General features: G+C 44.2%; 1 protein-coding gene across 2 annotated transcripts in view; it reads right to left on the bottom strand.

The window, feature by feature from the left end:
- Positions 1 to 5,295: 5,295 nt before the first annotated feature.
- Positions 5,296 to 16,122, bottom strand: part of OMD (osteomodulin) — a gene marked incomplete at its 3' end in the record, with an annotated part of 35,793 nt that continues 24,966 nt past the window's right edge. For both annotated transcript variants that reach the window (XM_082265518.1, XM_082265519.1), the window contains exon 3: positions 5,296 to 5,639. In XM_082265518.1, the coding sequence (XP_082121644.1) occupies positions 5,296 to 5,639 (344 nt within the window). The remainder of the gene's footprint in view (positions 5,640 to 16,122) is intronic.

Genomic DNA, 16,122 nt, shown 5'->3' with positions numbered 1-16,122 from the left:
GAACTTTTTTTGTGTGATTAATAGTTAATGGGGCATGACCCAGAACCCTGGGCACTTTTTAGGGGCGTTTATTGGGTTTTAGAGCTTAAAAATTGTGTTTTTTGATTACCGAAGTTAGGGTCCCATTGATTTCAATGGGGTTCTGAAATCCGGGCCGAACTTTCGGGAAGTTCGGATGTTCTGGCCGAACCGAACTTTTCAAAAGTTCGATCATCCTTACTCAGAACCTCATAGGCCAGACTCCCTGCGAGCAGGAGCCACCACACAGAGGCCTTCTCTGTCTCTTGGTGCTAAAAAGCCCCTAGCTTTCCCAGGTAAAAATGATAAAAAATCCATTCTTTTCTCCTTCTCAGTTCAATGGTCTGTTGGGACCTGCAGTTTCATTTCCTTGCACAGTACAGAAATTCTTGTCCTAGCAAACTATATCTCACAGGGTGCAGAGTGGAAGCTGTGCCTTCCTATTCAAACTGTTTGGCCAGGAAATGCTGCTAGACAATGGGAGGAGGAAGGTAAAGGGCTTTCACACACACAAAGACCACCCATTTCTGCTGTGCCTCTCTGAGTGCAGTGGTGGAGAGAAAGATAAGAATCCGTAGCCAGTGGCACCCAGCTACAATTTTTTTTGAAGGTCTTCTTTTGTTTTTATATACCTCTTGTCAAGAAAAGGCCTTTCCATGGCTCTCTTTTCATACTTTACTGCAGTATGACAGTGGAACACACTTTATTGAATGTCAATAGTTCTACTCTTAAAGTATGAACATTAAGTTGCTTGGAACATGGGCATAGGAGCCGCTGGAAGCTTGGCCACAAATGGGCAGATGGCTTGTAGAGAACAATTGTCGGTAGGCTATCTGTGCTCTTTAGCATTGCTGTTAAGCTAAAACTCACCCCTATCTTTTCCCTGATTCAGCCAAAATGTAACTTCAGTGCATGTACACTGAGTTTTTTTCTAGGCACACAACACATGATGTAGTCATGCTCATTGTGAAGAAATATCTCCTTGCATGATAAGCACTGCTAAGCACTGGCAGTTAACAATTTACATGGCTGGTAATCAAATCAACCATCTAAAGCTTTCAAGCTCCTGAGGCTCCAAAAAGTATGATACATGATTAATGAATAAGTAAGCAATTTATTATCATTAGCTTGCCAACTCTGTTGGTAATTTCAGGACCTTGGCTTCACCAGATATCACATTTTACATAGATTGCATTGCATTTTAAACAGATAGCATTTAACAAAAAGCAGAAGAGGGACAGGTTTGTTTTAATCTAAAAAATGTAATAGAAATATATCTAATGATTTCGTGCTTGGAAAAATCAGTCTGTATGTTCCCGTTTTTCACATACAGTATCTCACAAAAGTGAGTACACCCCTCACATTTTCGTAAATATTTTATTCTATCTTTTCATGTGACAACACTGAAGAAATTACACTTTTCTACAATGTAAAGTAGTGAGTGTACAGATTGTATAACAGTGAAAATTTGCTGCCCCCTTAAAATAACTCAACACACAGCCATTAACCACTTTACCACTAAGCCAATTTTTGAAGCTTTTGGTTTACAAGTTGAAATCAGTATTTTTTGCTAGAAAACTATTTAAAACTCCCAAACATTATACATATTTTTTAGCAAAGACTCTGGAGAATAAAATGGCGGTCATTGCAATATTTTTTGTCACGCGGTATTTGCGCAGCGGTCTTTCAAACGCCATTTTTTTGGAAAAATTACAAAAAAATCAAATTTCACTGCATTTAAAAAAAAACTAAACAGTAAAGTTAGCCCGTTTTTTTTTTTGTATATTGTGAAAGATGATGTCACGCCGAGTAAATACAGTGCCTTGCGAAAGTATTCGGCCCCCTTGAACTTTGCGACCTTTTGCCACATTTCAGGCTTCAAACATAAAGATATAAAACTGTAATTTTTTGTGAAGAAACAACAACAAGTGGGACACAATCATGAAGTGGAACGAAATTTATTGGATATTTCAAACTTTGTTAACAAATAAAAAACTGAAAAATTGGGCATTTCTTAAAGATATCCATAAAAAAAGTGTCATTTAAAGTTTGCCACAAGCCACCTGGGAGACACACCAAACATGTGGAAGAAGGTGCTCTGGTCAGATGAAACCAAAAATCGAACTTTTTGGCAACAATGCAAAACTTTATGTCTGGCGTAAAAGCAACACAGCTCATCACCCTGAACACACCATCTCCCCACTGTCAAACATGGTGGTGGCAGCATCATGGTTTGGGCCTGCTTTTCTTCAGCAGGGACAGGGAAGATGGTAAAATTGATGGGAAGATGGATGGAGCCAAATACAGGACTATTTTGGAAGAAAACCTGATGGAGTCGGCAAAAGACCTGAGACTGGGACGGAGATTTGTCTTCCAACAAGACAATGATCCAAAACATAAAGCAAAATCTACAATGGAATGGTTCACAAATAAACATATCCAGGTGTTAGAATGGCCAAGTCAAAGCCCAGACCTGAATCCAATCGAGAATCTGTGGAAAGAACTGAAAACTGCTGTTCACAAACGCTCTCCATCCAACCTCACTGAGCTCGAGCTGTTTTGCAAGAAGGAATGGGCAAAAATGTAAGTCTCTCGATGTGCAAAACTGATAGAGACATACCCCAAGCGACTTACAGCTCTAATCGCAGCAAAAGGTGGCGCTACAAAGTATTAACTTAAGGGGGCTGAATAATTTTGCACGCCCAATTTTTCAGTTTTTTATTTGTTAAAAAAGTTTGAAATATCCATTAAATTTCGTTCCACTTGATGATTGTGTCCCACTTGTTGATTCTTCACAAAAAATTACAGTTTTATATCTTTATGTTTGAAGCCTGAAATGTGGCAAAAGGTCGCAAAGTTCAAGGGGGCCGAATACTTTTGCAAGGCACTGTAGATACCCAACATGATACGGTTTAAAATTGCTCACACCCGTGGAATGGCGACAAACTACGGTCATTAAAAAATCTCCATAGGCGACGATTTAAAATATTTTAACGGTTACTAGCTTAGTGTTAGAGTGTAGCTCTTTTTTTTAAATGATTGCTCACGCTCTGGCGATACCTCACATGTGTGGTTTGAACAGCAATTTCATATGCGGTGTGACTTCCATATACGTTTTCTTTCGTGCGCAAACTAACGGCGGCGGGGGCGGCTAATTTTATTTTTTTTATTAATTTTAACACAGGTTTTTTTTTTTTTTTAAAAACTGATCACTTTTATTGCTGTCATAAGCAATGTAAACATCCCTTGTGACAGCAATATGCAGTGACAGGTACTCTTTATGGAGGGATCAAGGGTCTAAAAGATCCTAAACCCCTCCACTACACTTCCATGTATTCAAAACGTCAAAAACTTCATTTTTGAATGCTGTCACTTTTTGAATCTGCCGCCTTTAGCAGCAGAGTAACCCGGGTTATGCCTCTGGGTTACGTCATCGGAGACCTGATCGAAGCTGCTTGCGGCTTTGATCGGGACACCATCCAGCCGGCGGACGTGCCGGCTGGGTGCTCGGGTCTCCCGATGGGACAGGAGACCCGGGCAAAGCAGCGGGAGGGGAGATGTCCCCTCCCGCTCGCCGGGGTAACGATTAAGCAGCTCCCGAGCCACATTGGTCATTACCGCTGGAAAGCCGACAGTGGGCTCAAGAAAACGGTACCGGGGGGATGCCTCTAGCTAGAGGCATCCCCCCGGTACAACCATGCAAAGTCAGCTGACGTAGCTCTACGTGGCTAGACGTTAAGTGGTTAATGTCTAAACTGCCGGCAAAAAAAGTGAGTACACCCCTAAGTGAAAATGTCCAAATTGGGCCCAATTAGCCATTTTCCCTCCCCGGTGTCGTGTGACTTGTTAGTGTTGCAAGGTCTCAGGTGTGAATGGGGAGCATGTGTTAAATTTGGTGTTATCGCTCTCACTCTCTCATACTGGTCAGTAGAAGTTCAACATGGCACATTATGGCAAAGAACTCTCTGAGGATCTGAAAAAAAGAATTGTTACTCTACATAAAGATGGCCAAAGCTATAAGAAGATTGCCAAGACCCTGAAACCGAGCTGGAGCATGGTGGCCAAGACCATACAGTGGTTTAACAGGACAGGTTCCACTCAGAACAGGCCTCACCATGGTCAACCAAAGAAATTTAGTGCACATGCTTAGCGTCATATCCAGAGGATGTCTTTGAGAAATAGACATATGAGTGCTGCCAGCATTGCTGCAGAGGTTTAAGGGGTGGGGGGTCAGTCTGTCAGTGCTCAGACCATACGCCGCACAGTGCATCAAATTGGTCGGCATGGCTGCCGTCCCAGAAGGAAGCCTCTTATAAAGATTATGCACAAGAAAGCCTGCAAACAGTTTACTGAAGACAAGCAGACTAAGGACATGGATTACTGGAACCATGTCCTGTGGTCTAATGAGACCAAGATAAACTTATTTGGTTCAGATGGTGTCAAGCGTGTGTGGCATCAACCAGATGAGGAGTACAAAGACAAATGTGTCTTGCCTACAGTCAAGCATGGTGGTGGGAGTGTCATGTTCTGGGGCTGCATTAGTGCTGTCGAAACTGGGGAGCTACAGTTCATTGAGGGAACCATAAATGCCAACATATACTGTGACATACTGAAGCAGAGCATGATTCCCTCCCTTTGGAGACTGGAGCGCAAGGCAGTATTCCAACACGATAACGACCTCAAAAACACCTCCAAGGTGACCACTGCCTTGCTAAAGAACTGAGGGTAAAGATGATGGACTGGCCAAGCATGTCTTCAGACCTAAACCCTATTGAGCATCTGTGGGGAATCCTCAAACAGAAGGTGGAGGAGCACAAGGTCGCTAACATTCACCAGCTCCATGATGTTGTCATGGAGGAGTAGAAGAGTACTCCAGTGGCAACCTGTGAAGCTCTGGTGAACATGCCCAAGAGGGTTAAGGCAGCGCTGGAAAATAATGGTGGCCTCACAAAATATTGACTCTTTGGGCCCAAATCGGACATTTTTCACTTAGGGGTGTACTCACTTTTGTTGCCAGTGGTTTAGACATTGTTGGCTGTGTGTTGATTTACTTTGAGGGGGGGATAGTAAATTTACACTGTTATACAAGCTATACACTCCCTACTTTACATTGTAACAAAGTGTAATTTCTTCAGTGTTGTCACATGAAAAGATATAATAAAATATTTTTGAAAATGTTAGGGGTTTACTCACTTTTGTGAGATACTGTAGATACTTAAAAGCATGTAATAAAATGAAATCCTTTCTGAAATTAAACTAATACCAGTTAATGGCTAGTTAATCTGAATAATCATTATCAAAATAATTATCTTCATGTGCATCCGACGGAGTATCTCTTGCTATTGGTTCATGCTCCTCTCTGTGATATTGAGGAAAATCTTCATCATCATCATCATCATCATTATCCCTGTCCTCATCAGGGAATGGATACTGAGGAATAAGTGGCACATTTGTTTCCCCAGCAATGTGCTTCTGCTCACCATAGTAAATACTGTGTATATGGGGAAAACAAAGAAATACTAAAGTGCTTAAAGGACGTCTTAGTCTGTTTTGATCCACACGAAGGTAGGTCAGTCGGTGCATTCTATCCATTACAGGACACATCAATGTTATGTTTATGGCTGTAAGAAATAGACAAATTACTTGTTTTGTAATTCGTAAACTTTGTTTAGCCAACTTATTAGAGTGAAAATAAAATGTGTGTTCTGTATATACAATACACTAGTTTATCAAAAGTAATACATTGTATTACATCCATGAAGCATAAAAAAATCATTTACACAGAATACAAAATATAAACATGTAGTAAAAATAACAGAAATATGTATACATTTTTTGGTCTTTGTGAAGGTTATAGAGTCTAGTAGCTATGGTGCCAATCATTGAAAATTGATCACACCTGATGTACCGACGGCTGATCTCATTTCTTGAGACCCTAACAAGCCAGTAAAGTACAAATACCCCCCAAATGACCCCTTTTTTGGAAAGTAGACATTCCAAGGTATTTAGTAACAGGCATAATGAGTTTTTGAAGTTTCATTTTTTTTCAAAATTCTTTGCAAAATGAAGATTTTTTTAATTTTATTTTTTATTTTTCACAAAATGGTCATATTACCAAGTTATTTCTCACACATTGTATTGGCATACTTGCAACTACATCGCAAAATACATTCTGCTACTCCTTCTGAGTATGGGGATACCACGTGTGGGACTTTTCCCACAGCCTGACCACATACAGAGGTCCAACATCCAAGTAGCACCGTCAGGCGTTCTAGAACCAAAAACTATACATATACTGTAATTTCCTGACAACCAATCACACTTTTGAAGGCCCTGGAGCACCAGGACAATTGAAACAACCACAAAATTACCACATTTTGGAAAGCAAACACTCCAACACATAATCTAGGAGCCATAATGAGTCTTTTGAACGTGTAATTTTTTTTCCACAAGTTTTTGGAAAATGTGGAAAAAAAAGGAAACCTATTTGTTTTTTTACACAGAGTTGTCCATTATAAAAGATATTTCTAACACATTGCATGTACATAGCAAAAATGACACCCCAAAATAAATTCTGCTACTCCTCCTGAGTATAGAGATACCACATATGTGACACTTTTCCACAGCCTAGCCACATACAGAGGCCCAACGTGCAGGGAGCATGGATGTGGTACGGATGAGCACTGACGTGCCATGGATGTGGCACTGATGAGGCATGTAGAGATGGCCTTGCGGTTCGCCCGGCGGTCAGTTCGCGGCAAATTGTGCCTGTTCGCAAATTTGCGAAAAGGTGGACTTTAGCCGATGTTCACGGCGGCCATATTAGTTTACATTGGGGAGAACTTTGACCCATGACACAGCCGTGAGGTGGAACGCGACAGCCAATTGAAACATTTTAGCACATGGACATGCCCCCTACCCTATAAATAGGCCTGAGCTGTCAGCCATTTCACATTCTGCTTTTTTTCAGCGTAGGGAAAGGTCTGCTGTGTTCATGAGGGAGAGATTGCCAGACACAAATAGCTCTGTTAAGATCCACAAAAGTCCTTTTCAGGGCTGGTATTTCGGTATAGGTCTACTACAGTATCTTTTCAGGTTAGGGAGAGATATCCAGTCGGTGCTTTAGGGGCAGTTAGCAATCGGCAGCAGTGACACAAATCGCTCTGTTAATGTCCACAAAAGTCATTTAAAGGCTGCAATTTTTTTGGTATTGCTGTGCAATGCACTATATAGGGAGGGGGAGGGGGGTAATCCACGGTATAATATACTTTGTGGAAAGCATATTATAGTGGATTAGTAGTATTATTATGCACTGTGCAGCATTGTGACAGGTGTGGAGACTGAGCGTTGCTGCAGCAATACTACAAACAGTGACAAAAGCACTTTTAATGTATTAAAACTGGTGTGATAGACCAATGCCCCCTCCCCCCAATACCACATATTGAAGTGGGGAGTTATCTGAGTATACTTTTACAAGTGTATTTGTGTCCTGCAACAATATTGCCTCTTTTGCTGTGTCTGATACATACAGTGCCAAACTCACTGGCCAATTTTTTTAACAACTGGTGTGATAGACCAGTGGCCCCCCGATACCACATATTGAAGTTGGGTGTTATTTAACAGTATACTTTTCTAAGATTGTATTTTAGTCCTTCAAAAATTTGGCCTCTTTTGCTGTGTTAACTGTGCTACACACAGTGACAACATAGTTACATAGTTACATAGTAGGTGAGGTTGAATAAAGACAATAGTCCATCCAGGTCAACCTGTGTAGGTGTGTGTGGCTGTAATCATCTCACATACCCCTGAATGTTCTGATCCTTGAGATGTAAGTCTAAGAGTCTTTTGAAAGCCACCATACTACCCGCAGAAACCACCTCTTGTGGTAGAGAATTCCACAATCTTGTAGCCCTAACAGTAAAGAACCCCCCACGTTGCCTGAGGTTAAAACGCTTCTCCTCTAATCGCATTGTATGCCCTCGAGTCCTCATGCAATCCCTTCGAATGAACAGCTTTTTTTCTAAGCTGGGATCCCCATTAAGATATTTATAAATTGCTATCATGTCCCCCCTCAGATGTCTCTTCTCCAGGGAGAATAAATCGAGCGATTGTAGACGCTCTTCATAGTCAAGGTCCTCCAATCCCCTAATTGGTTTAGTTGCCCTTCTCTGTACTCTCTCCAGCTCCAACACATCCCTCCTGAGGACTGGCGACCAGAACTGGACAGAATACTCCAGATGCGGTCGGACCAGAGTTTTATAAAGTGGAAGGATTATAGTCTTATCTCTGGAATACATCCCTTTCTTTATGCATGCTAATATTCTGCTGGCTTTGGCAGCTGCCGCTTGACATTGCATGCTGTTGCCTAATCTATCATCAACCAAGACTCCCAGATCCTTCTCCATTTTTGATTCCCCCAGGGGTTCCCCTCCTAAAGTGTATTGTGCTTTTATGTTTTTAGTCCCCAAGTGCAAAACCTTACACTTCTCCACGTTAAACCTCATTAGCCATGTCGTTGCCCACTCTGTAATTTTGTCCAGGTCATTCTGTAGGATATCTGCTTCATGCTGTGCAGTTATTGCCCTGGCCAATTTTGTGTCATCTGCAAAAACTGATAACGCACTACTGATCCCGTCCTCAATGCTGTTTATGAATAAATTGAACAAGGTTGGTCCCAGGACTGAGCCCTGGGGCACCCCGCTTACAACCTCAGACCAGTCTGAGTATGCGCTGTTTATTACCACCCTTTGGACACGCCCTTTAAGCCAATTCCGTATCCAAAAGCAAACTCTGCTGTCGATGCCTGCAGACCTTATTTTATAAATTAAGCGCTTGTGGGGAACTGTATCAAATGCCTTAGCGAAATTACTGGCAGTTACTGGCCAATTATTTGTAGAAATGGTGTGATAAACCTGTGGCCCCCCAAATACCACAGATTGAAGCGTTGTGTTATATACCTTTTTCCAGATATACTGCGATTCTCTAGAGACTTTTGTCACAGGGTAATTTAAAAACATGACAGGCAGAGGAAGAGGCAGACACTTAAGCAGGGGTGGTAGGGGTAGGGCAGGAGCAGTAGGCCGGAGCCAAAGTGTGAAGTTTCAGAAGTCGCGTTCGATTACATCAAAGGACGCACCAGACTTGGTTGAGTGGCTCACTCTGCCTTCCTCTTCTGCACCCTCCTCATCCTCTCTATCTGCACCCTCTTCACTCTCTGCTGTGTGTACCCCCAAAGACACCACCACAAACACCACCACAACCACCACATACCCTCCGCTTGAGTCTCTGGAATTATTTTCCGATCCGCAGCCATTGTTGGCATCGGATCAGGAAGAGGTGGTAGCAACAGCCACCACCCAGCAGTCTGACGACAGTACCCAGATCAGCCCAAGGAGGTTGGTCCCCGCTGTTGCTGCCTACTCCGAGATCTCGATTGTTAGTTGTGGGGAAGGTGACGTGGATGACGACATGTCTATGGACATCACATGGGTGCCCACAAGAGAGGAAGAGGAGGGGAGTTCAGAGGGAGAGACAGACCGGCAGATAGGGAGGAGAGGCAGGCAGACCTTGCATTGCACAAGAGGTACAAAGCAGACTGCAAATGTATCAGGAGCGAGCCATCAACCATGTACAGTCACATCTGGCGCTCCCAGGACGCTGGCACATGGCTCAGCAGTGTGGGATTTTTTTAATGTGTCCGTTGCTGACAACAGTGTTGCCATCTGCAGCCTTTGCAGTCAACGCATAAGTCGCGGTAAGCGCGAATGCTTTAGGAACATATTAGGGAATGCTTTAGGAACATATTAGGCAAAGGCATCTTGCAGTGCATTCCTATGGGAAATAAATTTAGAAGAGACAAAGCCAAACCTGGCTGGCTAAACCGTAGCGTCAAAAAACTTATTAGGGGAAAAAAATTGGCCTTCAAGAAGTATAAATCAGAGGGCACAGTATCGGCTTTCGAGCAATACAAGGAGGCAAATAAGAAAAGTAAACAAGAAACCAAGATGGCTAAAATCAACTTTGAGAGACAAATAGCGGAGGATAGTAAAAAAAACCCAAAGAAATTCTTTAAATATATCAACAGCAAAAAAACTAGGGCAGAGCATATTGCACACATAATTAACAATGATGGGAGGATGGTTACAGAGGACACTGAAAAGGCAACCGTGCTGAATGCTTTTTTCTCGTCAGTCTTTACACAGGAAACGGAGGGGTACACTGACCATGACTGTTTGGTTAGTAGTAATACACAGGACTTGCCACTATGGCTAACAGAGGGTGAAATCAGGGAAAGGCTGGATAAACTCAACACAAACAAATCACCAGGCCCGGATGGCGTACATCCGAGAGTACTCAAGGAACTCAGTAAGGTTATATCCAGACCACTGTTCCTGATCTTTGCTGACAGTATTAGGACAGGAGATGTACCAGGGGATTGGAAGAAAGCTAACGTGATTCCGATATTCAAAAAGGGCCAGAGGCATATCCCGGGAAATTATAGGCCTGTCAGTTTGACATCAATAGTATGTAAACTTCTGGAGGGGATGATAAGGGACTATATCGTAGAGTTTGCTAAAGACAACAACATCATCAGCAGTAATCAGCACGGGTTTACAAATGGGCGTTCTTGTCAAACCAATCTTTTAACATTTTACGAGGAGGTGAGCTGTGAGCTAGATAGGGGGAGACCAGTGGATGTGGTGTACTTGGATTTCGCTAAGGCGTTTGATACAGTTCCCCACAAGCGCTTAATTTATAAAATAAGATCTGCAGGTATCGACAGCAGGGTTTGCTCTTGGATACGGAATTGGCTTAAAGGGCGTGTCCAAAGAGTGGTAATAAACAGCGCATACTCAGACTGGTCTGAGGTAGTAAGCGGGGTGCCCCAGGGCTCAGTCCTGGGACCAACCTTGTTCAATTTATTCATAAACAACATTGAGGTCGGGATCAGTAGTTCGATATCAGTTTTTGCAGATGACACAAAATTGGCCAGAGCAATAACTGCACAGCATGAAGCAGATATCCTACAGAATGACCTGGACAAAATTACAGAGTGGGCAACGACATGGCAAATGAGTAGGGTTGAGCGAACACCTAGATGTCCGTGTTCGACGGGTTCGGCCGAACTTTAAAAAAAAGTCCGGGTCCGTGTCCCGGACTTTTACCGAACTTTTCCCGGACACCGAACCCCATTGAAGTCAATGGGGACCCGAACTTTAAGGCACTAAAATGGCTCTAAAACACCAAAGGAAAGGGCTAGAGTGCTGCAAATGGCAGCAAAACGTAATTAAGAGCATGGCAAGTGCTCTGCAAACAAATGTGGATAGGGAAATAACTTAAAACAACAAAAAAAAAACAGAAAAATAAAACAATGTTCTTCTTCATCTCTGAAGGACGAGGCCCATATGGAGTAGGAGGGAGGTTGAGGTGGTGGTGGATGTGGCGGTGACATAGGCGTGCGCACAGGGTGTGCTGGGTGTGCCTGGGCACACCCTAATCACCTAGGGCACATAGCATTGCCAGTGAGGAGATGGGAAAGATCTCCCTGGGACCTGCTCTGCTCTATTTCTCCTTGCCTACAGGTACATGGCCCCGATACATTACTCTCCCTGCTGGCAAACACATGCATGTGTATTTCAACTTTGGGGTGCACACCTTAATGCAATAGGCTGCGCACACCTATGGGCGGTGTAGGTGGAAGCAGCGGTGGAGGAGGACCAGGGCCGGATTAACAGCATCATGGGCTTGGTGCTGAGGATTTTGAAGGGCCTTAAGGGCCGTGCCTTGCCATGCACCCAGAGGAGGAAGGGTGCAGCCATGCATGCCTAATTCAACATGGGATGCTGTCTCTGAAGCCCATAAACACATCCATGCATCGCCAACTGTCCCTCCTTGTCCGGCCTTCACGCTGTGTGGGGAGGTTCTGAGGGTGCTGCCTGGGGAAGCGAGCATAGAAGCCAGACTTCTGTGTTTACAAGTGATAGAAGAGCGGTAACAGTGAATATGGCCAACCCGGGGCCTATATAAAAGGTAGGGGCCTGGAGCTGCAGCTCCAATAGCCCCTACATTAATCTGGCCCTGAGGAGGAGGACGAGGTAGCCAACACTGCTTCTTTTAAAAAATTTTAAATGAGGGTACACCCCAAAAGAGTGAGAAAGAGCAAAAATGGAACAATGGGTGGGTAAGGTCGGTATCCATTGCTATTCTGCATAAGGTACGGAAAAGTCCCGTGGGATCCATGCCTGGTTCATTTTAATGAACGTGAGCTTGTCCACATTGTCTCTGGACAGGCGGCTGCGCTTGTCTGTTATAACGCCCCCAGCCGTGCTAAATACCCGTTCAGATAATACACTGGCTGCAGGGCACGCCAGCACCTCCAAGGCGTAAAGGGCAAGCTCAAGCCATGTGCCCAATTTGGAGACCCAGAAGTTGAAGGGGGCAGACCCGTCATTCACTACATGTAGGCGTGTGCACACATACTGCTCCACCATGTTGGTAAAATGCTGCCTCCTGCTAAGACGTTCCATCTGAGCTGCTGGTGCTGCTGTTTGTTGTGGCGTGCTGACAAAGCTTTTCCACATTTCGGCCATGCTAACCCTGCCTTCTGAGGTGCTGGCGGTGCCCTGGTTGCGTTGGCGACCTCCTCCTCCTCCTCCTCTGCCTTGTGCTTCCACTGTGGCCCCGCTGTCAGATGGGAATGCCAGCAGCATGGCGTCTACCAGCGTGCGCTTGTACTCGCGCATCTTGCGATCGCGCTCCAGTGAGTGAATTAAGGACGGTACGTTGTCCTTGTAACGGGGATCCAGCAGCGTGGCCACCCAGTAATCAGCACAAGTTAGAATGTGGGCAACTCGGCGGTCGTTGTGGAGACACTGCAGCATGTAATCGCTCATGTGTGCCAGGCTGCCCAGAGGCAACGAAAGGCTGTCCTCTGTGGGAGGTGTATCGTCCGTGTCCTCTGTATCCCCCCAGCCACGCACCAGTGATGGCCATGAGCTGGCCTGGGTGCCACCCTGCTGTGAACATGGTTCCATCTCCTCCTCCAGCTCCTCCTCCTCCTCATCCTCCTCATCCTCCAGAACTGTGCCCCTGCTGGACAATTGCGTCCCTGGCGTTTGCGTGTGCAGGAACCCACCCTCGGAGCCCCTTGCGAATGACTGCCCTGAAAGCCTTGGAAATGTTACCTCTTCATCCTCCTCCTCCTCCTCATCCTGTGCCACATCCTCTTCCATCATCGCCCGAATTGTTTTTTCAAGGAGGCATAGAAGTGGGATAGTTAAGCTGAGAACGGCGTCATTGCCACTGGCCATGTTGGTGGAGTACTCAAAACAGCGCAACAAGGCACACAGGTCTCGCATGGAGGCCCAGTTAAATTAAATAGCGGAATAGAAAATATGATCCAAAAAAAGTGTATGTATATCACACGTACACAACCACACTGGGCCCCAATTACTATTGTTTGTACCCCTAAAAGGCTAGATGAGGAGTAGGGGGAGTATGGAACAGGCAGCACCCTCAAACCTTCAGAAGTATGAGATGAACCCCAACAACTTGGAAAGGTGGATCTCTCTCACACGTACCGACACAGACTATCCCGCAATTCAATTGATCCTCAAAGGTTTTTATTGAATAGCGGAATAGGAAATATGATCAAAAAAAGTGTATGTATCTCGCACGTACACAACCACACTAGGCCCCAATTACTATTGTTTGTACCCCTAAAAGGCTAGATGAGGAGTAGGGGGGGTATGGAACAGGCAGCACCCTCAAACCTTCAGAAGTATGAGATGAACCCCAACAACTTGGAAAGGTGGATCTCTCTCACACGTACCGACACAGACTATCCCCCAATTTAACTGATCCCCAAAGGTTTTTGATTAAATAGCGGAATAGAAAATATGATCCCAAAAAAGTGTATGTATATCACACGTACACAACCACACTGGGCCCCAATTACTATTGTTTGTACCCCTAAAAGGCTAGATGAGGAGTAGGGGGAGTATGGAACAGGCAGCACCCTCAAACCTTCAGAAGTATGAGATGAACCCCAACAACTTGGAAAGGTGGATCTCTCTCACACGTACCGACACAGACTATCCCGCAATTCAATTGATCCTCAAAGGTTTTTATTGAATAGCGGAATAGGAAATATGATCAAAAAAAGTGTATGTATCTCGCACGTACACAACCACACTAGGCCCCAATTACTATTGTTTGTACCCCTAAAAGGCTAGATGAGGAGTAGGGGGGGTATGGAACAGGCAGCACCCTCAAACCTTCAGAAGTATGAGATGAACCCCAACAACTTGGAAAGGTGGATCTCTCTCACACGTACCGACACAGACTATCCCCCAATTTAACTGATCCCCAAAGGTTTTTGATTAAATAGCGGAATAGAAAATATGATCCCAAAAAAGTGTATGTATATCACACGTACACAACCACACTGGGCCCCAATTACTATTGTTTGTACCCCTAAAAGGCTAGATGAGGAGTAGGGGGAGTATGGAACAGGCAGCACCCTCAAACCTTCAGAAGTATGAGATGAACCCCAACAACTTGGAAAGGTGGATCTCTCTCACACGTACCAACACAGACTATCCCCCAATTTAACTGATCCCCAAAGGTTTTTGATTAAATAGCGGAATAGAAAATATGATCCAAAAAAAGTGTATGTATATCACACGTACACAACCACACTAGGCCCCAATTACTATTGTTTGTACCCCTAAAAGGCTAGATGAGGAGTAGGGGGAGTATGGAACAGGCAGCACCCTCAAACCTTCAGAAGTAAGAGATGAACCCCAACAACTTGGAAAGGTGGATCTCTCTCACACGTACCGACACAGACTATCCCGCAATTCAATTGATCCTCAAAGGTTTTTATTGAATAGCGGAATAGGAAATATGATCAAAAAAAGTGTATGTATCTCGCACGTACACAACCACACTAGGCCCCAATTACTATTGTTTGTACCCCTAAAAGGCTAGATGAGGAGTAGGGGGAGTATGGAACAGGCAGCACCCTCAAACCTTCAGAAGTATGAGATGAACCCCAACAACTTGGAAAGGTGGATCTCTCTCACACGTACCGACACAGACTATCCCCCAATTTAACTGATCCCCAAAGGTTTTTGATTAAATAGCGGAATAGAAAATATGATCCAAAAAAAGTGTATGTATATCACACGTACACAACCACACTAGGCCCCAATTACTATTGTTTGTACCCCTAAAAGGCTAGATGAGGAGTAGGGGGGGTATGGAACAGGCAGCACCCTCAAACCTTCAGAAGTATGAGATGAACCCCAACAACTTGGAAAGGTGGATCTCTCTCACACGTACCAACACAGACTATCCCCCAATTTAACTGATCCCCAAAGGTTTTTGATTAAATAGCGGAATAGAAAATATGATCCCAAAAAAGTGTATGTATATCACACGTACACAACCACACTAGGCCCCAATTACTATTGTTTGTACCCCTAAAAGGCTAGGAGTAGGGGGAGTATGGAACAGGCAGCACCCTCAAACCTTCAGAAGTATGAGATGAACCCCAACAACTTGGAAAGGTGGATCTCTCTCACACGTACCAACACAGACTATCCCCCAATTTAACTGATCCCCAAAGGTTTTTGATTAAATAGCGGAATAGAAAATATGATCCAAAAAAAGTGTATGTATATCACACGTACACAACCACACTAGGCCCCAATTACTATTGTTTGTACCCCTAAAAGGCTAGGAGTAGGGGGAGTATGGAACAGGCAGCACCCTCAAACCTTCAGAAGTATGAGATGAACCCCAACAACTTGGAAAGGTGGATCTCTCTCACACGTACCAACACAGACTATCCCCCAATTTAACTGATCCCCAAAGGTTTTTGATTAAATAGCGGAATAGAAAATATGATCCCAAAAAAGTGTATGTATATCACACGTACACAACCACACTAGGCCCCAATTACTATTGTTTGTACCCCTAAAAGGCTAGGAGTAGGGGGAGTATGGAACAGGCAGCACCCTCAAACCTTCAGAAGTATGAGATGAACCCCAACAACTTGGAAAGGTGGATCTCTCTCACACGTACCAACACAGACTATCC

This window comes from Pelophylax lessonae (genome assembly GCF_965119305.1).
Source record: "Pelophylax lessonae genome assembly, chromosome: 8".
Taxonomy (NCBI): domain Eukaryota; kingdom Metazoa; phylum Chordata; class Amphibia; order Anura; family Ranidae; genus Pelophylax; species Pelophylax lessonae.
This window is presented reverse-complemented; position numbering and strand designations above follow the sequence as displayed.